Source organism: Lygodium microphyllum, chromosome 19, assembly GCF_053477565.2.
Source record: "Lygodium microphyllum isolate KBCC chromosome 19, Lygodium_microphyllum_v1.1.10, whole genome shotgun sequence".
Lineage (NCBI taxonomy): Eukaryota > Viridiplantae > Streptophyta > Polypodiopsida > Schizaeales > Lygodiaceae > Lygodium > Lygodium microphyllum.
Genome location: NC_141153.1, coordinates 79,212,692 through 79,238,553, shown reverse-complemented (window position 1 = coordinate 79,238,553; position 25,862 = coordinate 79,212,692). Strand labels below are relative to the sequence as shown.

General features: G+C 43.5%; 1 protein-coding gene across 3 annotated transcripts in view; it reads left to right on the top strand.

The window, feature by feature from the left end:
* Window positions 1-1,851: 1,851 nt before the first annotated feature.
* LOC148020073 (V-type proton ATPase subunit e2-like) overlaps window positions 1,852-25,862 on the top strand; it is a 78,814-nt gene continuing 54,803 nt past the window's right edge. For 2 of the 3 annotated variants that reach the window (XR_015694987.1, XR_015694986.1), the window contains exon 1: window positions 1,852-2,127. Coding sequence is in view for 1 of the 3 variants with exons in the window: in XM_087700894.1 (XP_087557020.1) it covers window positions 2,018-2,127 (110 nt within the window). In the remaining 2 variants the exon portion in view is untranslated. The remainder of the gene's footprint in view (window positions 2,128-25,862) is intronic. The other variant, XM_087700894.1, reaches the window with a different exon arrangement.

Genomic DNA, 25,862 nt, shown 5'->3' with positions numbered 1-25,862 from the left:
AATGTGTATAGATACTTCAAGACTACTTAACAAAATAGGTACTATGTGAAATTTTGTTCTCAATCAACCCAAGGTTGGCATAGACAAAAAAAATATGCAAATGAAGAAACTAAGTATATACAAACTCAAAGTTTGCTTCATCATTCTTTACAAAACCCATGATGTATAGATCTTGCTTGGTTTGCAAAAACCATTATGCTTGGTCTCCAAATGGCAACTATATTTGCAAATATAATACCTTTTTAAGATTAAAAGATGGCGATGCACACAAATGAAACATGTGTACACACAACATTCAAAACGTATAGTACACTACAACATAAGATAAAAACACAACTAATCTAATCACGTTCAACATATTGTGATCAAAACACCCTTCAACAAATCAAATATTCAATTTGCAAATGCACGCACGCATGCATGCTTACAAACCAAACATGTATGCACACAACTTTCAACTTCTTCATAAACACAAAGCAGACATTCAACATGCTGCTGCAACAAAAGCAGCCCCCTCCTGTGCGGATACACTTGAAGCTGATGAAGAACCTGATTTCACCTTTGGTTGCGCCCCATCAACAATACGCCCATGGCTACCAAAGATAGCTCACAAAGTGTGCAGACAAAAGACGTGCATGATGGCGATTTCAGCCACCTAAAGCAAGATACAACCTTGCTTGTTGCCTCTAATGTACTTACCAATCATGATAATCTATTACAGAAAGCAGCCTCTGACCCTCCAAAATCAAGGCAGTTGCATTACCTATGGGTTCCAACATAATTAAGCCAATTAAGCCCTTTGGCTTCTCCCTAATGACCTCGTCCATTTCAATCACCTGCTCACCCTTCTTTATCACATTTCCTCCCCTCTAGTGATTCGAGACATTTCTGTCCTATGTGTGGACAATTTTAATTCCAAAGCTCACCACAGAAAGAGCCTTTATCAATAGAATGAATGGAGCAATTTTTAATAACAGCAATGCATTTCTGTTGTGTATATTCTCTTATTCTATTTCCTACACGAGAGAGAGAGAGAGAGAGAGAGAGAGAGAGAGAGAGAGAGAGAGAGAGAGAGAGAGAGAGAGAGAGAGAGAGAGAGAGAGAGAGAGAGAGAGAGAGAGAGAGAGAGAGAGAGAGAGAGAGAGAGAGAGAGAGAGAGAGAGAGAGAGAGAGAGAGCATACATGTGATAAGACCACTTGCGAAACCTGCGAACCACTTGTGATAAGACCACCGTTGAAGCCTGTGAATCACCTGTGATAAGACCACCTGTGAAGCCTGCGAATCACCTGCAACCAATTGGCCATGCATTAACATACAACTGGTTTCTCAGAAACATGGATGGAAGCATAATCATCAAAGATGGCTTCCCACCTTCAGGCTGTGTATAGATCCGTGTGAAGAGAGGGATGAATCCATACGAACACAGAGAGACGAACACACAAGCATGGCGACCCCTGGCATGACGTTTATAGCTATGGAGAACCTGCTTCTTCACAACGGCTCCCTGGAAATAGGCAACATAGGGATGCTTGCGGATGAAACCTGGCAACGGGCAACAGAAAGATGCATGGAGCCCCACTCAAACAGCCTGCGGACGAAACCAGACGGGGGAGCTCCCTCACCCTGCGGAATGCCGAAAGAGGGCGGGGGAAGCATCGAAGACCCCCCTTTTGATGGAGATGCCGGGCACCCCTTGTGTGTAAGAGGGGGGTGCCCGTTTTCAGATTTCGAGCCTTCCTATTGGCCGGTGGACGTGCACTTAGGGGGCCGCGTGTTGGTGTGTAACTGGCCTTAAAGCCCCTAAGCTCATGGTGTTGTCGAAATTCATAGTGGGAATTCGTCTCATAAAACTTCTCCAGTCAGAGACAGAGGTTTGATAATTAATTCGATTCATGCAGACCCTTTGAAACTTTTATTTCCAGAGACGGGCCTGATCACGTCTGCTTTGTATCCCACTATTTCGAGGAAGAGGAAGGAGGGAAGGAGTAGGAGAAGGAGGAAGAGTAGGTGAGAGCCATGGGGGGTGCTCTGGTCTTTCTCATCGCCTCTGTGGCCTTCGCAGCCATCGGATTCCTGGGATCTCTCGGCGTCAAGGTCACCCACCACAAAGCCCCGCACGTCAGCCGGTCAGTCCCCTCATCACGATCTACCACAAATCTGCACTGTCGATTTGCATATCATCAAAAGTTCCATTGCAGTTGTGTTTCTAAACCTGCATAAGCTCGATTTCTGAATGCCGGGCAACGGAAGAACAAAAATCAAACGCACCTTTGATTTCGCAAAATCAGATCTCGTTTCTGACCTGAAAACGAGGGAATTCGTGGCAATCAGCTTGAAATTCACAGGCCCAATGTCGACACGTAGAGATCAATTCCACGAGATTGGTTGTGTTCACACAACCATTGTATGTGTGATGTACTTGGATACTCTTCACAGAGTTCCTTGTGCTTTGTATTTAACCTGGGGGGATTCTCTCGAGTTGTATTAATAGAGTCTTCTCTTCTTCAGGAAAAAGAGAAGAAGTAGTGATCGATTTATCTTTGCTTTGCCCAAGAATGCAATTTTAACAGACCTTTTTCAGATCAAACCTTTGGCTGACTTTGGTCCGTCAATGTAAACAAAAGTCTTAACTCAGTACAACCTTTACTAGCCAGACCCTTTCTTGTTAAAACACAGATGGACAAACCTTCGAATTTGCTTGGATTCATGTTTTAGATAGGAAAACAATAGACAAGTGCAGGTTTCTAGCGATTGATGTTTTAGATAGGAAAACAATAGACAAATGGAGGTTTCTAACAATAAATGTTCTACATTCGAGGTTAATCTTTGATTATTACCCACATGGAACACACTGTTGTAACTTGGAACTATATTACCTTATCTTTAATATGCTTTCATAGCTCTATGATGGTGCCACCCTGGCTGCTTGTGACATTGTTCTTCAATCTCCCATTGCTTGCCATGTCTACCCCTGTGGAAAAGTTAAGGGAAGGAAAACAGGGCCCATTGACCCATGTTTGGGTGGGTATGGCTGATGATTATAGAGTGCAAAACTAAGTCTAGAACATGCATTTCTTTACAAATAGGCAAATTCCTCTCTACAAAATAGCAGACTTCCAAAGGTGCTCCAAGAACAAAGTTTAGTATAACCCCAATGACAATGCATATGATCTGTGTCTGGATTCTGCGATGAAAGGAAGCAGCACACAGGCTGGGATGAAAGATGGATTGGTTGACACAGGCTGATGATGGGCAAGATTGTAGTTTTAGTAAGTGGCTTGCAAGTGGCTGGAAAAGCTGGTGTGCCCTGCCACTTGGCAACTGGTAGGGCCAGGTCAGCTGCAGCACATCCATGGCCCATCAATAGGTTATGTCCTGCTCCAGCTGGAACTCTGTCATATCCAGCTGTCCTGCACCATCTGGCTTGTTATGGCTCTGTCATGTATTTTACACGCATCTGTGTTTCATCCCACTCATGGTGTAAGGGATGCTTATCTAGGATGAAAGATCGATTGGATGACACAGGCTGATGATGGGCAAGATTGTAGTTTTAGGGGGTCCCAAAGCTTTGGATGATCCCTGTTTAAATTGGGCTTTCAGGTAGCCGGAAAAGCTGGTGTGCCTTGCCAGATGGCAAGTGGTAGGGCCCGGCTAGCTGCATCACATACATGGCCCATCAAATGGTTATGTCCTGTTCCATTTGGATCTCTGTTATATCCAGTTGTCCGCTCTGTCTGGCTTGTTATGGCACTGTCATGCATTTGATAGGCATCTGTGCTTCATTCCACTTGTGCTGTAAGAGATGCTTGATGCTTTCGTTCTGAGACTGAGTTGTTTTTTGCATTACCCTCTTTGTCATGCTTGTGTTTCAAGGCTGATCATCATGGCTTTAAATGTGTTGGCCTCAGTTGGATGGGGATAGTCATTTGTGCTAGGAACATGTTTCATTGGAGGACATCTTTAACTCTTGGCTTTGTCATGCTTTAAGAGTTCTCTTTTTGATTTTTGAGGACCTGGGTACTGCATGATATTACCTTTGATATCACAGCCATTTTGAATGCAAGTTTGCATGCTCTCATGGGCATATTATGTGGTCAAGAGTTCTCTTTTTGATTTTTGAGGACTTGGGTACTGCATGATGTTACCTCTGATATCACGGCCATTTTGAATGCAAGTCAGCATGTCCTCATGGGCATATTATGTGGTTAGTAAATAGACATAGGTTTGCATGAGATTCCATAGACTAGAACTTAGAAAATTATCATCATGCATGCATGCCTATGTGTCGGGTGTAAAGTCCCTTCAAGTGTAAAGTTGCATTAATCTCCGTGTGTATAAACTTACGGGTGTGAACGCACTCTTATTTGTACCCTAACATATAAATACATTTTTATTCTTTGTTACCGTAACACTTATTGGTACACTCATCTTGGGATTCCCTCACTCTCACTCTTAGTTCTGCTCTTGCTCCAAGTCCCTTTGGGTCTAAAGTCCCATCAATCTTTGTGTGTATAAACTTATGGATGTGAACACATCCTTATTTGTACCCTAACATATTAATACATTTTTATTCTTTGTGTCCGTAACACTTACTGGTACACTCATCTTGGGATTCCCTCACTCTCACTCTCACTCTCGGTTCTACTCTTGCTCCATTCTTGTCTCACACTCCATTGCACTATGTCACAACATTATGGAACCTCCATGCTTGCACATTGTAGCAGCTTAGGATTATCTGATTTATCAACCATTATGCATGTTCTTGTGATGCTGCAACTCTCTCTCTCTCTCTCTCTCTCTCTCTCTCTCTCTCTCTCATGCTCACCCGTATGTGCACACTCGTTCACTAGAGACTTCTTTAAAGTATGTTTTCTTTCAAGCCTACCACCCTTCCGACATATATTTGAGTTGGTAGTTTGAATATATCTATAGTTGTGAATGATAGTGACAAACCTAATATTTTATGATTATACAGGGAACATCGACATTTGAAGTGCACCACGAATATTTTGGTAGGGGATGTGTGTGGGAAAGGTGACAGGTCAGCCAAGGTCAGCCAAATTCCCTCTTCTTAGAGAGAATTTTGTGAAGTCTTCCACTAGTTTTTGAGTTTGGTACTTGAAACTGGCCCTTAGATGCAGAAAAGGGTCATAGTAACATCAACTAGTTGTAAATCGGCAAGTAAACACTCCACAAACAGTGGAGCTAGGATGCTTCCATATTGAAAAGGCAGCACACATTGCCCCCAAACCCATACCTCACAAATAGTGGAGCTAGAATGCTCCCATATTGAAACACGACACCTGGTAGCCCCAACCTTGGTGCCCCTTGTGGTTTTCTTTTACTTATTGAAAAGCTTATGACAGTGCACAACGGAGAGGAACAATTAACATGGAGTGAAAGAGAAGAAGGAGATAGGAGGAGCATAGTGAATTGAAGGAACAAAACTAACATAAATCTCAATGATACAAGTGTTGGGGGTAAAGGCACTTGTGCCTATGCTGCTGTGCATTTACTTTACACACTGTGACCATACACTTGTATACTGCAAGTGGTGGGGGCCCATCACTGTGACACTATTATTTATTATTTTAGTGACGATTGAATAAGCGAAGGCTGGTTACACGTTGTGATTGTTGGAGTTTCCACATACGGTGTCTCTCTCTCTTGCTCTTTTGCTCCATTCACCATAGGTCTTGCTTTTGCTTGTATAGATCCACCTGGGCTCTATCTTTCAATTGGTATAAGAGCCAACCATTCAAGGAGCTTCTTCATTCTTTGCTTTAACTCGGATTCAAAGTTTTAGCTCAAGGTGTCATGCCAACCATTGTTTCTTTCTCTTGAGCTATGCATTGAGTCTTCCCTTTTCCTAGCTTGTTTTAGCTTGCTCCCAGCTTATCGAGGAGCTTCCTAGGGCTTAGCTAAGCCTTGCTGAGTACTTATTGAGTTGAGGAGCAGTCATTCTATCCATTTTGAGTCAAAGCATATTGGAGATTTGCTTCCAGTGGGAGACTCTTGTACTTGGTAGAGCTTGGTTGTTTAAGATAGTGGAACTCTTCGTTATGTGTATACTCTCTTGTATGCTGTTTGACACAGTTACCTCTGCTTGTGGGCTGATTTGATTCCATATGTTTTGGACATCGACACTTACCTCTGTGAACCTTTTATCAGTGATATATATACTTATGGGATATATGGCTTACTAACAATTTGAGTTCATGACAGTCTTTGATACCTGTGGTCTATGCTTAGTCATTTCTAGTTACATTCTTTGTATCTCGGTTGCTACTCGGATATCCTTGGCAGTGGTAGCTTACTTGGCTATTTACCCATAGTTGAATTGACATATACTGCTGTCTTTATTTAAGCATTGCTGTGATTACAATTTTCAACATTCTTTTGGAGAGCAGACATTGTACTTTGGTAGTCTATTGCTTACAGTTGGTGGATAACTCTATACTTTGGTATTCCCTCCTATTTTGCCCTTGTTTTGGCTAAGTTTTGTGGGCTGTTTTGCAGTCATTTATAGCAGCCCATTCTCTTAGATTTTACATTGGTATATGCCATTATGGCTGGTTTTTTGAATGATAGTACTATTTTTAATATTGAAAAGCTTAATGGCACAAATTTCACCTATTGGAAGATGCAAATATAGCAGGCACTGGTTCAAAAGAAGTTGGTTAGGTTTTTGAAAACCGAGAGTGTAAAGAGTGAAGACATGCATATTTGGGATGAGTTGGATGAGCTATGTAAATCCACTCTTATATTGTTATTGCCAAAATATGTTTATTTCAATGTTGTGGCACCTAAGGATAATGCTTGGTAGTTATGAGAAAAGATGTGCAATCTTAATGACAAGGAGAGTACTACTTCATAGATGTATTGGATGAAACAACTCATGGACCTTTGCATAAAAGGAAGGGACTAGTGTGTCTAGCATTTGAATGAATTTCATTTTGTTTTTTGCTAGTTGACTTCGCAGGGCATTGAGTCCAATGATAATTTGCCTTCCTTGTTTTTGCTTATGACTCTTTTTGAGTTAGGGACATTTTCTGTACTGTCATGTGTGCTAATATGCCTAAGGATGGTTTGAAACTCTAGGATGTTGAAGGTGCCTTGCTCACAGAGGAAATAAATAGAAAGAATGTGGATGCAACCTATACTTTTCATGCATTGACAGTTAGGGGCAAACATGATGGTAAGAGCGGTAATGACCATTGTGGTAGAGACGCATTGAGGTCTCAGTTTCACGGGAAGTCTTGTACTAAGTCCCATGGTTGTAAGGTCTCTCTTACATGTCATTATTATGGGAAGCAAGGTTATATTTAGCTGCAATGCCATAAGATGCGTTATGATAATCACAAAGAGAAAGGCAAGGGCAAAGTGTAGGAAAAATGTGATGATTGTAGCATGGTTCTTAGTAAGTCCAATGTGGAAATTGAGGAGATAAATGCCTTGGAGTGTGGATTGATGATAATTACATCTCGGTAGCTTCTTCTCTTTATGCTATTTAGTTAGCTAATGCATCGTCCACTTTTTCTCAATGTTGGTTGCTTGATTCAGGGGCTTCTGAAATGAATGCTGAATACAATGATGGACCGCACTGCATGCAACCCAAAGCATCAGTGAGGGCATCAGATTAGTGATTGCAGGTTTGGAGACGGAGACAAAGATGAATGTCGGAGTGTGCAGCCTGCAAAAGAAAGACAAGATAATTTGTCCATCAAGTGGACTAGCTAGCTATATATATATATATGGCAGCAAAAATAGTAGTTGGCTTGCCAAAAATGGCCGACCAGCCAAAGTGGTTGATGAAAATGCTGATGTGGCATAAACTATGATTGACCTAATTGGCATCGTGATGGAGAGGCTGTGCAGCACCTAGCAAAGCTTTATAAATGGCTGTGAACATAGTGTAAACACACCTGACACTACTAAAGAAGAAATGTACACAAATTGAATGAACAGAAACAATCAAAGCTCCAATGTCTCCATCAGACTCTGATAGAGCTTGCAACCAAGAGATGACCAATTGACAAAATGGTTGGTTAACAACCCCCTTGGATCCTAGGAGTGTCTAAAGACCCAAGGACCTCATGAATCCATGATTTGCTCCTATACAAACCTCTATGTGCTTCATGTGAGTATGAAACACAAGGTTATTCACGAGAGCTAAGGCACTTCGGTTATCCACGTGTAGCTATGTGGGTCCTGTCTGTGGAAAGCCAATCTCTACCAACAAGTGATGGAGCTGCCTCCTGAGCTGTAGAACAAAGTGCTCGGTAGCTAGCCTCCATAGAAGATAAGGTCACGATAGGTTGCTTCTTACTGCTCCTTGAGATAGCTTCGGATCCAAGGGAGAGTAAAACCTGTAGTGGTGTACCTAGACTCCACATCACCTATCCAATTTGAGTTACTCCATTGAGCAAGAGTAGCTCCCTCTCCATACATGATCTCGTAGGATCGAGTCCCCTGTAAATATTGCAATATATGCAAAGCACCTCATGCATCACCAGACCAATGATCCAACAAGACATTTGTATTGAGTAGTAGATGGAAAGGGATCTCTAATAGTAACCATCTTGGACTTAGGGTCCATGGGAAATGAAATGGGCTTGCAATCAGCCATATCCAACTTTGAAAGAAGTTCAGTACTACCTGTGCTAGGAAATAAAAAAAGCCACGTGTCAGTTGATGCCACTTTGGATTCGTAGCCAAAGACCCTTAAGTGGTCATATGAAGCAGGTTTGCTAGATTAAACCTCTCCAAGGATGCCACTTTCAAGTGTACGATGTGGAGATCGGTTGCAAATATGCACCACGGTTTTAAGTTTCTCCCCAAAATGATTGCGGGAGATTAGCTATGGACAGCATGCATCGAATCTTCTCACATAATGTGTGATTCATTCACTCAGCCACACCATTAGATGATGGACTATAAGGAGTTGCAAGCTCCCGTTTAGTCCCATTGACATCACAAAACTCACTGAATTCTTTAGATACATGCTCTTCCCCATTGTCCGTTCTTCTATATTTTAATATTAAATCCTTTTGAGTACTCACACATGCATAAAACCTTTTAAAAGCATCCAATGCCTCACTTTTTTGCTTAAGCAAGTAAACCCATAGCTTTCTAGAATGGTCATCAATAAAAGACACAAAATAATGAAAACCACTATGAGGTTTTATTTGGCAGCCAAATCTGGCCAGGTCGGCCAGTTTGGCTGGTCGGCCAGTTTGCTGGCCTGGGGGCTATTTATATCAGCCCCCCCAGTCAGTCCAGCAGTATGCTCTGCAGGTACAGCACTGTTCTCGTCGTCTCCGTCTCCGGCATTGGTGCTGCCACTGCTTCCAGTCTGTCCTGGTTCCCTCACTGACGCTCCGGGCTGCGTGCAGGGACTGTTCTGTCCATTCCAGTGTATTCAGCATTCATCTCAGTCAGTGCAGACTTTCTTCCTTCATTCTCTGCTTTCTCTCTCCTCTCCTTTGTGTTCGTGTTCTTCTTCCGTTGCGCACTCTCACATGGTATCATCGCCTGATTGAGAGCACGGAGGACATACCCTCAGGAGTGAGATACCCTGCTGCTGCTGCCAACAGATCAACCACAGCCAGGCGACTGCTACAGGAGGCTGTTCAGCCTGCGTTTGCTGCCCACGCTGACTGCAAAGGCTGCCATGTCATCCAGCGACGCAGCAACCCTGCGTTTTCCACCAGGCTGCCTTTCCTGCTGCTGGGCGACCTCCCTACAGGCTGCGTTTTGCTGTTCTGCAGGTCGCTTCCACCTCAGGCGGCCCTTTTCCTGTTGGAGACCTCTGTCCGGGCTGTTTCCTGGTGCTGGTGGTCTCTTCTCTGGTGTTCGACATCAGTTCTCTTTGCGTTTTGCAGATCCAGGTGTTTGTAGGCACTCTCTGCGTGCGTCTTGGTGGTTGGTGACCACATTGCTGGTCCTATTTCGACAGTGGCACAACCTTCTTTGGTATTTTGCAGATTGGAAGATGTCTTACCAGTTTTCAGGCTTTGAAGACTCAGAGGATGAGCTTCTCTCTCATCATTCCTCTGAGCAAAGGCGGGATTATCGTGAAGTTCGACATCGGGAAGAACCTCCTCGCACTCGTCCTTCTTCAGTCCATGCATCTCAGAGGGTTCCATCTACTGCGAAGGTTTCTTCAGTGAAGACTGCTTCAGATGTGCGGATGCCTTCCTTGATTCCCTCTATTCAGGTGCCGATTCTCCCTTTCTTTCCGAAGGAAGATAAGTTGGATGGTTCCAACTACTCCCTATGGTCATGCAAGGTGGCTTGCATCCTTGATACCTTTGACCTTTGGGAGCTTGTTTCTTCGCCCATCGACCGATCCCCCGTGGATTCGTCCAATGGCACCTCTATGGACCATGCAGCCTTATGGGATAGGCTCAACTCTCGAGCCCGTTCCTTTCTTTTTATGAGTCTACATGATTCTGTTCTTGTACATGTTCACAGGTTAAAGACCGCGGCGGAAGTATGGACAAAGCTTGCGTCTTTGTATCAGCACAAGACATTTGCCCACAAGATTTCCCTGGAGAAGAAGTTGCGGATGCTCAGTCTTGATGGTTCTTCTTCCACGAAGGAGCACATCACGAAGATGGAGGATATGCGAGGCGAGCTAGCCTCTCTTGGTCGTCTGATATCGTCTGAGGATATGGCGATGATTCTGTTGACTCAGCTGCCATCACCCCGCTATGATGTCTTCTACACCAGCCTCATCACTTCGAGGACCCGTGAGACACTCCTATGGGAGGAGCTTTCCCCGCTTGTCTTAGAGCATGACGAGCGACTCAAAGAGGTGGGAGCCAGTGGCTCCACCAAGGCATTTACGGCCGGCACAGGTGGCGGCAAGAAGAAGAAACAAAAGAAGGAGAAGGCTAAGGACAAGAAGGAGGAGGACAAGAAGGATGCGAAGGAGAAGAAGCCCAAGTGTCCCCATTGTGGGAAGGGCACTCATCTCGAGGAGAAGTGTTGGCAGAAGTATCCCCATTTGAAGCCCAAGGAGAAGGACTCGAAGGCGGCCCCAGCCACAACAGAATCTGCGTTTGTGCATCTCTTTGTTGAGGAAGACACTGCCCTAGCTTCTACCACACAGGAGAAGCCTTGGCTCATCGACAGTGGAGCATCTTCACATATGACCTTCCGTCAGGATTGGCTTCAGGATCTTCGTTCCAGAGGGGGTACAGTCACCATTGGTGACAATTCTACAGTTCCTGTTCGAGGAGTGGGGACTTTACTTATGTTTTCTGACAGGCGGTCTTCCTCCGCCAAAGTTCTCTATGTCCCTGATTTGGGTTTTAACCTATTATCTGTGCATGGTCTTACTCAGTTAGGTACCCGAGTCATTTTTACTCAGGATGCAGTCACAGTGGAGGATGCTTCTACAGGTGATGCTCTTTGGACAGGTACACAAGAGGGTGGGCTTTATACGCTCACAGCCTTGGCTGCGCGGACTTCCCATGAGCTTGGGCTGCTTTGGCATGCTCGGTATGGTCATTTGAACCTCGCCAGCCTCACCCGCAGGTTGCTTCTAGGCGGGCTACTTCTCCGCTTGAGTTGGTTCATACCGACCTTTGCGGACCTATGGGCACGGCCTCCCTTGGGAAGGCCAAGTATTTGATGCTGATTGTGGACGACTTTAGTCGTTATGTGTGGCCTTATTTCTTGGAGTACAAGAGCGAGGCGTACTCCCGTTTCTGTGAGTGGCAGGTGTTTGTGGAGACCCAAACCACTTCCAAGGTTCGTGGTGTTCGAGCTGATCACGGTGGAGAGTTCACTTCTCACCTTTTCTCTCAGTTTTGCAGGGATCATGGTATTCGGTTGGAGTATTCCCATCCGAACACACCATCAGAGAATGGTGTGGTGGAGCGTGCGAATCGGACCATGATTGAGATGGCCCGATCTATGCTGGAGCATAGGAGTCTTCCTCATTTCCTTTGGGGTGAGGCGGTGGCTACTGCGGTGCATATTCGCAACCGCTCTCCGACTTCGGCATTACAGGACATGACTCCGTATGAGGCTTTCTTTGGCAAGAAGCCTTCCGTGTCCCATTTTCGCATCTTTGGGTGCGATGCTTTTGTCCACATGGACAAGAAGAAGAGGAAGACGAAGTTCGACTCTAAGTCGCGAAAGCTTATCTTCGTTGGTTATAGTACGACCACGAAGGGATATCGGCTCTATGACTCGACGACGCGGACGGTTGAGGTGAGCAGGGATGTGATCTTTGATGAGGCTTCGGCCTCTGAGGATCCGATTGATGGCTCTATTACAGATGTTTCATCATCATCGACGGACCCTCCCCCCCCCCCCACCTTCTCTCCCTTCACTTCCTTCTAGGATGCCCCTTAGCACCCCCCCTATTCCTCCTCCTTCGGCTTCCCTTTCCCCTTTGGTGGATGTGCCTTCGTCTACTACGAGCTCTTCTACCGCCACTTCGGGATCTTCACGGGATATACAGCCTTCTTCAGATGCAGAGGATCTACCTTCACTCGGTGAGGGGGAGTCCCTCTCCGATTTGGGTGCTTTACAGGTTCCGGAGACCCCCCGGTCTCCCTCACAGCCACAGGAGTCTCTCAGGATTCCTTTATGGTATCGCCGGCTCATGCAGGATTCAGGTGTTACTCACTTTTCTGCTTCTTCTTCAGGTCCACGTCGATCAGCACGTTTACAGGCCCAGCGGGACAGTTCACTATGTGTGAACTATGCTCTTATGTCACAGATTCTTCAGGATTCCGAGCCTTCCACTGTGGAGGAGGCTCTTGCACAGGATATTTGGAGACAGGCTATGCAGGCCGAGCTCGATTCCATCGAGCGAAACCATACGTGGGAGCTTGTTCCGCGTCCCGCGAAACGGAAGGTGATTGGTGTGAAATGGGTCTTTAAGACCAAATATCTTGCAGATGGCTCCTTGGACAAGCATAAAGCTAGGCTTGTTGCCAAGGGTTTTGCACAGCGTGCAGGGTTGGACTACTTTGAGACTTTTGCTCCTACAGCTAGGATGTCCACCATCCGAGTTCTTTTGGCTCTTGCTGCTCACCACCGTTGGCCTGTCTATCAGATGGACGTCAAGTCTGCTTTTCTGAATGGCGTTCTTGAGGAGGAGATTTATGTTTCACAGCCTCCTGGTTTTCTTGTGCAGGGGAAGGAGGATCATGTCTACAGGCTGCGGAAGGCTCTTCATGGCCTCAAGCAGGCTCCTCGTGCTTGGTACCAGCGGATTGACCGCTTCTTTCTACAGAGTGGCTTTGCGCGCTCCGCGTATGATCCCAACCTCTACTTACGGGTTGTGGATTCTCTTTCGGTGTTCCTCATCTTGTATGTGGATGATCTTATCATTACAGGGAGCGACACTCAGCAGGTGGAGCATACACGGTCCATTCTTCAGCAGGAGTTTGACATGACGGATCTAGGGATCCTTCACTTCTTTCTAGGTCTGGAGATCTATCAGATGGCACAGGGCATTTTTATCTCGCAGCACAGGTACATCTCCGAGCTTCTTTCGGAGTTTGATATGGCTGAGTGTCGGCCTATCTCATGCCCCATGGACCCTGAGTCCAAGCTTTTGACAGCTGGAGTTCCTCTTACCGATCCCACCCGTTACAGGTGCCTTGTCGGCTCTCTTATCTGGCTGCTTCACACTCGGCCGGATATCTCTTTTGTGGTGGCTTTATTGTCTTCTTTTATGCAGACTCCTACCCAGGATCACTGGCAGGCGGCCTTGCGGGTTTTTCGCTATTTACAGGGGACTCGATCCTTCGGGATCATGTATGGAGATGGGATTACCCTTTCTGGATGGAGTGATTCTGATTGGGCAGGTGATGTGGATTCGAGACGATCCACTACAGGTTATGCTTTCACCCTTGGATCTGGTGCTGTCTCTTGGAGCAGCAAGAAGCAGCCTACTGTGGCACTTTCTTCTACAGAGGCTGAGTATCGGGCCCTATGTTCGACCGCTATGGAGGCAGTTTGGCTCCGTCGCTTACTCGCGGAGATTGGCTTTTCCCAGACCGGACCTACGGAGCTGCGCGTGGATAACCAGAGTGCTCTTGCTCTGGCAAAGAACCCGGTGTTTCATGCTCGCACGAAGCACATTGAGGTTCAGTATCACTATGTTCGAGAGCGGATCGTGGATTCGGAGCTGGTGGTGGTCTATTGTCCTACGGCGGCCAATGCAGCTGATCTCTTTACGAAGCCGTTGCCTCAGGCTTCTTTGCTTCATCACATGCGGTTCTTGGGTCTTCAGACACTCCCAGGAGTTGAGAGGGGGTGTTAGCCTGCTCTTCTTCAGTCTCAGTCTGTCATCTCCTGGTTGTGAGCTCCTGTCAGAGTCTGACAGGAGACAGAGGAGCTCTGTCAGTGCATTTTTGTGGCTGCCCTAGTCAGCATGCAGCCCTGGGTGTTTTACAGCCCAAACTACTGTTTCACTGCATAATGAGTATTCATCAAAACATATACCAAGAGATGCTGCCCTTTTACAACATTTGAAACATCCCAAGTTCAAATTTCTCCCACTCAGCAGTAAATCTGCTGCAATTTAATTGTCAAAGCTCAAATCGGCTCAAGATGCAATATAGATGCGAAAAGCCCCAAAATTTTTGCAGTGAATTTCCCCCAATTGCATTACATCCTCGTGAGCATCAAATACGGCCAAATGTTGTAGAGATTTCACCAATTCTGCAAAACCCCCAAATTTCGGGGTCCACTTGTGTATAAATTTCAATGAAATTGGCTCGACTAAGCAAATTTTCACTTATACATGAAAAGCCCCAAATTTTTCGAGGCATATGTCTGCAATTTCTGGGTCAACAGTCATTGTTATGCGTGTCCAGCACCAAATCCGGGAAAAGCCCAAAATTTCAAGTGTAAATTTGCACAGATTTGAACTCTGCATGCGTCGATTGTTGGGCCTGCCCATCAGTTTTGCGAGTTGCTGCTGCCTATCATGCCTATGCCTATTGCCTGCTGGAATCGTCGCCAGTCCTATGCACGATTGTTGCAGACGCTGTCTGAGCTAGTCACATGCTAAACTAGCTATTAAATGCGCCATCAGCTGCAGTTCGTGCCCTGCGAGCTACTCATGATAGCTGTCGCCTACAGAGATTGTGCCACCAGCTTGTCATGAGTGCCTGACTGCTGGTCACGACTACGTGATTGCTGGTCACGATTGCCTGCACTGATTCTCGTGCCCTGATACCAGTTTGAAGAGTGCGAGAGGAAGCAATCAGAATATGCACATCGATCGAGGTGTAGCAGCAATTCAGTGAATAGTGAATGAGAATGTGAGTTGATGGCTAAGTGTGTACTAGTGTGGTACACACAAAGAATAAAAGAATGTATTTATACTTAGGATATGGTACACTTAACCCGCGAGGGTATGTTCACATGTGTAAAGTAATATACACATGGAAGTAGCGTAAAGGCCTTTACACCCAACAATCTCAGCATCTAGGAAGAATTGCAGGATCCCAAGGTTTGTCATGTCAAACTCTTATTGCAAAATCTCTCACCAATCCACCATGTGAGAATCACTCCGTATAATAATCAAGTCATCCACATGTAAAATGACCAAAGTACACTTGTCACTCTATAAAGGTTGAGGTCATGATTTGAACAATGGAAGCCATTATGTAGAAAGAATCAATCAATTCGGTGGTACCAAGTCCTAGGAGCTTGCTTTAGGCCATAGAGGGCCTTCTGCAACCTATAGACATGATTCTCCTTTCTTTGTACACGATAACCAGGAGACTGAACAAGATAAATCTTCTCCTAATGGATGCTGTTTAAGGAGGCAGACTTTACGTTCATCTAATAAACCAGCCACACCAATGAAAGTAGACATACGGCCTATAGGTTGAAATGTCTCAAAATAGTCCAAACTTGCTCTTTGTGCAAATCCCTTGGCAACAAGCCTAGCTTTGTGCTTGTCCAAGGTGCCATTGGCTAGATATTTGGTTGTAAAGACTCACTTCACACCTATCAATTTCTGCTTCTATGGACACTAAACCAACTCGCAAGTTTGATTATGCTTGACTCTTGTTGTATAGCATGGCGGCATACATCTTGTGCAAGAGCCTCATTGATAACAATAGGCTTACGATCTTGTAAAATATGAGACATAAGGGCACAATTGACACAAAGTGAACCATCCTATCAGGGCTTGTATCCTAGTTGATCTACGTGGGCATGTTGGTGTAGCGGGAAAATGAGAAACATTTGTATCCTACATAAGCTACATGTATTGGAGACTGAGAAGCCTCTGATACATATAGTGTACTTATTTGGGATAGGGGCTTCCTCTCACCAAGTAAAGGTACATCCTCTCATGAGAAGAAGAGATTGATGGTGTTTTTTTTAATTTTTTGGGATCGATGACAAAGAACCACATTGCACAAACTCAGAAGTAAAGAGATACTCGGGAAATGGAATCCATATATCAAGATATGAGACAGTATAGAACCAATGCAAGTCACTGGTTGTGAAGGCATTGACACCTCCTTCTCTCTCTCCACTAAAACGTGCTAGATGATGAATGATGATTGTGGAGGAGTACCTAATAAATAGGCTGAGATATTGCCATAAATGATGTCAGGTTGGTTAGAATTCAATACCGGTTAGCTAGCAATAAATGCCCAAAATAGACATCATAAAATGCTAGATAAAATGCCTAAATAATCTAGGAAATATCATGGTGTCCTAGCCCATTGGATCACATGCAGAGACTCAACTATGAATTGATATATCTACTAACATCCTCTCTAAGATCATGGGTAATCTGCTGCAATAGAATATACAATGATAATGGCCCATTATAGTACATACAACAAGAACCACCAGAGTAGAACCATGGATACCAAGATAGTGGGTGCACAAGCCACCACTAAGGTGCCTCGGAGAGAAGCTGATGTTAATGTCGACTGTATAAGCTTCTAAAAATAGATAAGAATCATAGTAGCTCTCAATATTTATGAGCAATGTCTCGCAATAGCATACAGGACCGGCATGTCAAAAATGCCTCTGTGAACATATGTGACAATGGATTTCCCCGAATTGCCAAAGTGCCCTCCCATGTTAGCTAGACTAGGAGCCAAACCCGCTCTCTGTAAAAGAACCAGCTCATTATGAACTTGAATGTCAATCCGAGCTCCAAGGTTTGAACCTGCCAGACTTTGGTCAATGCGTCATGAAAACCTCTCTCGGGAACTTGCATACCTGTATACGTGTATAGATGAGGCTCTTTGATTCCATCTCACTACACTCTCACACTCCCTTTGTGAGGAATGATCGTATCATTTGTACTAGCAACCTGGAAGGGAGGTCCGTACAACCATTGTCGGGGCCACAGAATTGGGTCATAAACTTGGACTTATCACTTATGTTGGGTAAGTTAATCCCCAAATGGGAAATTTAGTCTTGCTTAACTGTAATGAAAGCAACCAACCATGGAATGAAATCTAACTGAAATTGAAAATTAACTAAGCTACAACAAAGAATTAACAAATCTATTGCACCAAGACATCCTCATCATGTATTAATGGTTGGGGATTCAAGAATACATGACGGCCATGGCTGAGTGCTTCATAGGCTAGAAAGAAGCTAACTCCAAGAAAATGGTAAAGCCAAGATTATTGAATGATCAAAAGATGTCTTGCCTTTGGCCTCTAGTCCCTTTTATTCTAACCCTCTTCCAAACTTAAGGGCTGTTCACACATGTACATATAGGCTAAAGCTAAATTTACAAAGGCTGGAATTAATCCAAGGTGCAAATATTAATGTTGTATTTTTCCTTCATGACAAACCATCCCTTCCTGAAGATGGTTTTGTCCTCAAAACCAAGAAGTAAGGGCCTATATCCAAGTCAAGAATAATAGTAATCATGCCCATTCATCTTCCAAATGATAAGAAAGCACTGTCCATGAAAAGAAGACCTTTTGCATACCAAACTGTGAGAAAACTGGCTGCTGTCCAAACAGGGCTGATTCACTAAAACTGCCATAACTTTTGATATATTGGTCCAAATATGGCGTACGAGGTGTGGAAACGAAGTATACACTCCCAAGCATCACCCCATAACATCAGAATCAAATTTTGATGAAGTCAGGACAGTTTTATTGTCTGCAGAAATTTCATACAGCAAGCTGTCTCTGCACAGTCACTGCATACTGCATCATATATCATCCTGTAATAGCCAAGGAAAGTTACTGACATAAGTGGATGGTTGCCAAGAAGACTCTTCAATGGGCAAATTCTTCCACTTAATAAGATACTCAATGAGAGTACGATTTCTGAGAACTTTCTCTCTCTTTCCAATAATGCTTTCAGGTTCATATATGATCAGTCCTGCCTCATCCAATGGTGGTAACTCTTCCAATACTTGTACATCGGGCCCAACATACTTCTTCAGCTGTGAAATATGGAATACATCATGTATTCTAGTGGAGGATGGTAGCTGAAGTTTATAAGCAAGCTCTCCAATTTTGTCTAGAATCAAATATGGTCCATAAAACCTATGAGCAAGCTTGTTATTCCCACCCTTTAGTGAAGCATAATGCGTCTTGGGCACTTTGAGAAATACCCAATCTCCAACCTTGAAGTCTAAATGTCTTCTTTTCTCATCAGCATAGACCTTCATTACGTCTTGTGCTTTCCTTATGCTGTCCTTGCATTGCCTCATGAGCAACTCCATTCTTTCCAACTCTTCCTTTGCTTGTGGGTTGATGTCTTCATGAAATAAAACTGATGGAAGTTGAACTTTATACCCATAAAGAGCTTCAAACGGAGACATCCCAATGCTCATGTGATGCGTGTTATTATAGCAAAATTCAGCAAGGTGGATCCAACGATCCCATGAAGCTTGTGTGTCATGACAATAATGCCTAAGGTACACTTCCACCCAATGATTGACTCTCTCCGTTTGCCCATCAGTCTGAGGGTGATAGGCCGTGCTAGGAGTGAGGAAAGTACCCATAGAAGAGAATAGACTTTTCCAAAAGTTGCCCATAAACTTCGAATCACGGTCTGATACTATTCTCATAGGCATACCATGTAGTTTGAACACACCTTCCATAAATTGCTCGGCGACTTGTCTTGCTGAATATTGGACTTTAGTTGGAATAAAGTGGGCTGATTTGGTCAATCTATCAACTACCACATAGATACTATTCCATCCATGACTGGTAGTAGGCAATCCCGTTATGAAGTCCATGGAAATATCTGTCCATTTGCCCGTAGGTATAGGTAAAGGCTGAAGTAAGCCAGCTGGTAATAGAGTGGAATCCTTATTTTGCTGATACTCCAAGCATTGAGATACATACTCTTTAACATCTTTCCATAAACCTTTCCAATAAAAACTTTGATGAACTCTATCAAACGTCTTGAAAAGGCCCAAGTGACCAGCCATTGGCGATGAATGCATCTCTTGAAGCACCTTCAACTTGAATTTACTGCTGGGAATCAAGTACACTTTACCTTTAAACCATAAGAGGCCATTATGCACTTTAAAATTTGGAAATTCAGCATCACACCCTTGCTGTAATTTCTGTAAAATATGGGCAGCATGCTCATCAAGCACATATTCTTCTTGAATGTCTTCAATCCACTCCTTATAGATGGTAGACACAGTAGATAGACTGCATGCCCACATTCTTGATAACGCATCAGCCACCACATTATCCTTGCCAGCCATGTATGATATTTCAAAATCATATGATTGCAAAGTAGCCAACCATCTCTTTTGCTTGGGAGAAAGATTGGGCTGCGAGAGAAAATATCTCAAGACCCTATGATCGCTTTTGACTTTGAAGTGTGTCCCATAGAGGTAGTGGTGCCATTTCTTGATTGCATGTAAAATAGCAAGCATCTCCTGCTCATAAACATGCATTTCTCTCTCTTTGTCATCAAATTTTCTGCTCTCAAATGCAATGACACCATGCTCCTGTACCAAAACTGCTCCCAAACCTCTACCACTGGCATCTGCATAAATGGTAAAAGTCTTGGAGAAATCAGGGCAAACTAGTATGGGTGCTGAAACAAGCAATTCTTTCAGCTCATTAAAGCTCTTGTCCGCGATCTCATCCCAAAAGAAGGCCTCCTTTTTCAGCCGATCGGTAAGAGGAGCTGCAATATGAGCATAGTTTTTCATAAACCGTCGGTAAAAGGATGACAAACCAAGGAACCCTCTTAATGAAGTGGCATTGGTTGGTGTAGGCCATTCTTTGACGCACTGAACCTTCTTAGGATCCACTTTGATTCCATCTTCTCCCACTATATGACCCAAGTACTCCACTTCCTTTGTCATAAAAGAGCATTTAGTGGCCTTGGCAAACAGTTTGTGTATCCTCAATATGTCAAAGACCTCTTTTACATGCTGCAAATGGTCTTCTTTATTCTTGCTATAGATCAAAATGTCATCAAAGAATACCAAAACTGTTTTAAAGAGCAATGGCTGAAGTATCTTATTCATGAGAGACTGGAATGTGGCTGGAGCATTTGACAACCCAAAAGGCATAACCATAAACTGATAAAGACCCCTCTCCGTCCTGAAGGCTGTTTTGAATTCATCCCCTTCCTTCATGCGTATTTGATGATATCCCGATCTCAAGTCAATTTTTGAAAACACCTTGGCATCCTTCAATTCATCTAAGAGATCATCTATTCTAGGTATGGGATACCTATTCTTGATAGTGACCTTGTTGAGATCGCGGTAATCAATGCACATTCGAAAGGAGCCATCTTTCTTCTTCACAAGAAGGACTGGAGAAGCAAAAGGTGATTGGCTTGCCTTAATGAGACCCATTTCCAAAAGCTCTTTGACTTGGCGTTCTACCTCTTCTCTTTCCACTTTGGAGAGGCGATATGGTGGTTTGTTGATGGGCTTTGTATTGGGCAGCAAGTCAATGGGATGATCCACTTCTCTTTTGGGAGGAAGAGAGATAGGTGGCTGGAAAATATCATCATATTCTTTCAGCAAATTACAAAGACATGGGTCCATATTGTTGGTAGGAGAAGAGGGCTGATCCTCTTCAATCTTGGAAAGAAGAATGGTGAACATACATGCCTTTGCATTTATCTCTTTCTTAACCTTCTTGGGACTGATCATCTCCATTCTTTTCTTTTCAGCTCCATGTAGTGTTACTTGTTGTCCACACCATTTAAACTCCATTTCCATGTTGTTGAGATCCATGGTAAATCTGCCCAAAGATTTCAGCCAGTTGCAGCCAAGTATTATATCAATGGGACCCATTTCTAATGCAATTAGACTCACTGATGTAGTGCACAATGGAGAAAAGGTGATAGGTACATTTGGACAGCATTGATTGCTCATCTCAAAATTTCCATTTGCCACTTGGATTTTGAGTGATGTAGGCATTTCATGCGTATTCAATTTCAGCCCATTGAGTGACTTAGCATTAATGAAGCTATGTGTACTTCCCGTATCTATGAGTATATGAGCGGTCCTTCCCTTGATTTGACCTTTAAGGCGTAGGGTATTATCCCCTCTTGAACCACTCCATGCATCACTTGATATGGCACATAGCGATGGATGTAAATCAGTCCATGAATCATCCAAATAATGACCACCCGGGTCGAAAGGAAACCCATCCATCGGATCATAGAACTCTTCATGGACATTCTCTTCATTTCCATGCGCCTCTTCTTGAGTTGTTGTGACATCAAGCTGAGCCAAGATTCCTTCAATAGATTCACCATCGGAATCATCCTCGATGATCATGCTAATCTTCATATTTTTGGCCTTGCATTTGGACTTATGATCGGGTGACCATTTCTCTCCACATTTGTAGCATAGACCTTTAGCATACATATCTTTGAGCTTATCATTCGATACATGTTTGCCTTGAGTAGGGACTGAAGTTTTGGCATTTATATCAGTCCTCTTTCCATCAAATCTATTTTCAGCATTAGGTCTGAAATTACTGCTTTGTTTTGACCCAAACACAGTAGGAAAAGTGGGTATCTTGCTGTAGGTATTGCTGTAAGTATTTGATGGCTTCCCAATATGTTGAAAATCAGTTTTAGCATGCCCATAATGGCCTGATGTCCTTGAGAACTGCGTAGGCTGAAAAGAATGCCCTGTTTTTGGCTGAAAACCCTTGTATTTCTGCCCATAACGTTCAGCCAATTGAATGGCAGCTTGTAGGGATGTAGGATTCATGGCTCCAACTTCAGAAGAAAGAATAGGTTCCAAACCAAATATGTATTTATTCAACTTGGCACTATCGGAGACCCCATGAACATACATCGAGAGGTTCAAAAACTGATTTGAGTACTCTCTAACCGAGAGACCACGTTGCTCAAGAGCATACCACTTTTTCTCTAACCTCTCTTTTTCAATAGGGGAAACAAAGACTTCAATCATAGCATTTTTCAATGCATCCCAAGACAAGAAGTCATGTCCCACCCTCGCCATATATCTCCACCAAGTGTGAGCATAGCCTTCTAGATGAAGGGCTGCGAATTTTACTTTGGCATTCTCGGGCCTTGGGTAAAGAGAAAAATACATCTCTAACTTGTCAAACCACTCCTCCAACTCCGTGGGTGAAGGATTCTCTCCCTTGAAGTTTGAGATAATTATTTTCTCCTTGTACTCTCTCTCGTATTGAGGAGGTTGTCCATTAGGGTGCTGCTGCCCACTATGGTTTTGTGGCCCAAAAGAATTGCCAAAAGGTCCTTGCCTAGGATATTCATTATTTCCATGCCCTTGTGCATAAGGAGTTTGCTGTCCATAATGCATACCATGACTTTGTGGCTGGAAACCATGTCCTTGAGGATGAAAGTATGTATTGCTCACATTGGGGGGTTGTCCATGCATTGGTGAATTGAAAGGTGGTTGCTGCCCATTATTTTGCTGATTCCAACCATGATTTGACATGGGACTTGGCCTATTGGCCTGCACTTGAGGAGAGAAATTTTGTTGTGGCTGTCCAAAAGCATTTGGGGCTGAATTCACATGTCCATGTGGCTGCCCATAAGAGTTTGGGGTTGAATTAATATGGACTTGCTCATAACCACCAACATTTGCTTGAGGGTAAAATTGCTTGTAGAAAGAGTTGCATCCATGGAAGTCTTCATCATGCTTTGAATTTGTTTGCACTCTTTCTTGAAAATCCTGCCCATGTGGCTGAAAGTGACCCTTTTGTTGATGGAATTGTGGCTGAAGTGAAGTGGGATGAACAAAATCCTTAGCTTTAGATGATTCTCCAACTTCAAATTGACCTACCACCTTAGGATTAAGTGGTTTAGGTGGTTCTTCAGCCCTATGCGGGTGTGGGATATTAAGACCAGCTGTAGGCAACATTTTCTCACCAAGAAGTGCTACAAGCTTGTCAATACCCAACCTCATACCCTCAAAACCTGATTTCATATCCTTTATGTCATTTGACAATTGCTGAAAACTGTTTGAATTCATTGAGATATGAGACGTCTCTAAGGGTTGATTGGTAGGGGAGTGAGTGGAGCTTGCATCGACCTCATCGTTCTCATAATGCATTCGATAAATGGCATCTTGAGAAGTGTCATGATGTTCACCCCTTTCCTGTTGATGTTCATCCCTATCCTGCTGATATTCCCTCAATTCTTCATTGATAGTATCCAAAACAGGGTCTCTCTTCTTATTTCTAGCCATGGGTTGATTTCTGTCCTGAATTTCTGTAGTAGAAAAACTTGATTATCTTTACTTCTAGAGCTCCAAATTACGAGGTCTCTGGCTCTGTTCAAAGCTTGAAGAGCCCTCTATCCAATGATCTATCAAATGCAGAAAATGGATGAGTACAGAAATTTCTGTAAGGGATTTTCTGTTGCTGTCTGAAAATTCCTGCAGGCAGTGAATACCCTGTTCTAGTCAATTAATGGCTTGTACCATCAATACCCAGCATGTACCATTCTTCATAACCTTGTTGGAGAGTCTCATACGTCTGCCCATACTGAAAATGACCTCAGTAACCAGTAAAATGGCTGTCTGACTCAAAGTAAACTGCAATCTTTAATGAGGGTATGTATACATACTCTGTTCCAATCTTCCAAACTGAACCATAGTGTCTTTACCATAGGATGTATACATTTTACTGTAGCCATATGTCTTCATACATTTGCCATACCATACATTTGCCAATATCATAAGAACTCACTGTCCATACTCATGCTGTAGGCTGATTTCAAATGCCTTTGAGATTTGTACCTGCACCTAAACTTGAAAATACGTGGGATCCGAGACCCGAGGGGTTTGCAAAGTTCCCTCTCGGGCCGGGTTGCGCTCCCCTTCAGGGTCCTCGTCGGTAGGGGAGGGTCACCTCACTATTGTCCTACCGACTCGCCCGGCATCCACTTTTTCCTCGTGGGAAGTACATGGCAAGTGAATTCTAGCTCTAAAAATCAGTATGATATGCATGGAATAGGAAGGAAATACAATTGCCTTTCATTTGCCCTTTTTCATGATATGCAAGATTGAAATTGAAAAGGCTGAAATGTAAATGAGAAGTGGAGAGGTATTTACCTCAGCAGTGACTCACTGCTTACAAAGTTTTTCTCACTTACCAATTGGGTAATGATTTTCTTATGATCAAGAGGCAAAATAGGCAATCAATTTCATGTCAGGGTTAGGCAATGAAAGATTGAGTAATGAAGCTCAAGAAATTACTGATTTCAGTGAATGGAAATAGATGGGTAATGCTCATTCATTATGGAAAAGTTTGAGACATTTAGAGATGGCCATTTCAGTAAAATTGAAGAGGTTTAGTAAAGACAATGACTGAGATAACCTATAGGCTTCATGTAATGCATTAGGCTATGAATGAAAGCTTCATTTAATCCTCTTATTTCTCTTCAGCAATTGGAAATGAGATCAGCAACAATTGGATGTAAAGAGAAATTAAGAGTGATTAGAGTACCTCATTTGATTGATTGGAGAAGAGCATTGTTGATGGAATGACCTTCAATCCATAATGCTTGACATAGGCGGGCTGAGCTTGATAATCCAACTAAAATCAGTCCAAGTGATCTTCAATATTCAAGGATAATCCCTTCCTTGATAAGCTTCAGCTCCATTGATCCCATGAAAGCTCCATGACTCCATGAATGATCCAAATGAGGGTTGATGAAGACCAATTACCTTCTCTACTTGAAGTAGGTTGCAATAGGTAATAGAGAGGGCTTCAATGTGTCCAAGAGATCCCGAATTTTGAGAGGGAATGCCAAAATTTAATGGCATAAAAGCTTTAGGCTGTCCATTGAACACCTAGACCTCCATTGGCTTCAATCCCTTCAATGTCGGTCCAATGTTGATGGATTCTTAGGGGGAATGGTTAAGGAAGCTTCAGAGATGCTTTGCCCACAAAAGCCCCTTGAATTGCTTTAAAAATTTCAGGAATCTTTAATGCTGTCCCCAAACTGTTACACATAGAGTTTGCAATCTCCATATCCAAGCTCCAACAAAGCTTCAAGCTTCAAGATCAGTCAATGTTGGTACTAAGATGTATGCAGAGGCTTCAGGGAGTATAATAGAACAAAAACCCTTTGATCTTGATGAAGAAATCTGAGAAATTTGAGTGCTGTCCAGAACTGTCATAAAACTCCATAACCAGGGTTTTGAAGAAGAGGGAAAAAACTCCACTAATAAGGATCTTGAAGAAATTGGTGAAAGATCATTTGCCAAAGGTTTGAAGATCAATAGCAAAGCTCAAGGGCATCATTACTCCAAATTTGATCACGCAGTATATGAGTATGTGCAGGCGGCGCAGACAGCGTGAGTACATACTCACGTCCTGGAAATCAGCAAAGACACTAAGTAGCTACATAAGCTACTCTTCTTGTAGCTCTTGAGGCAGGGAAA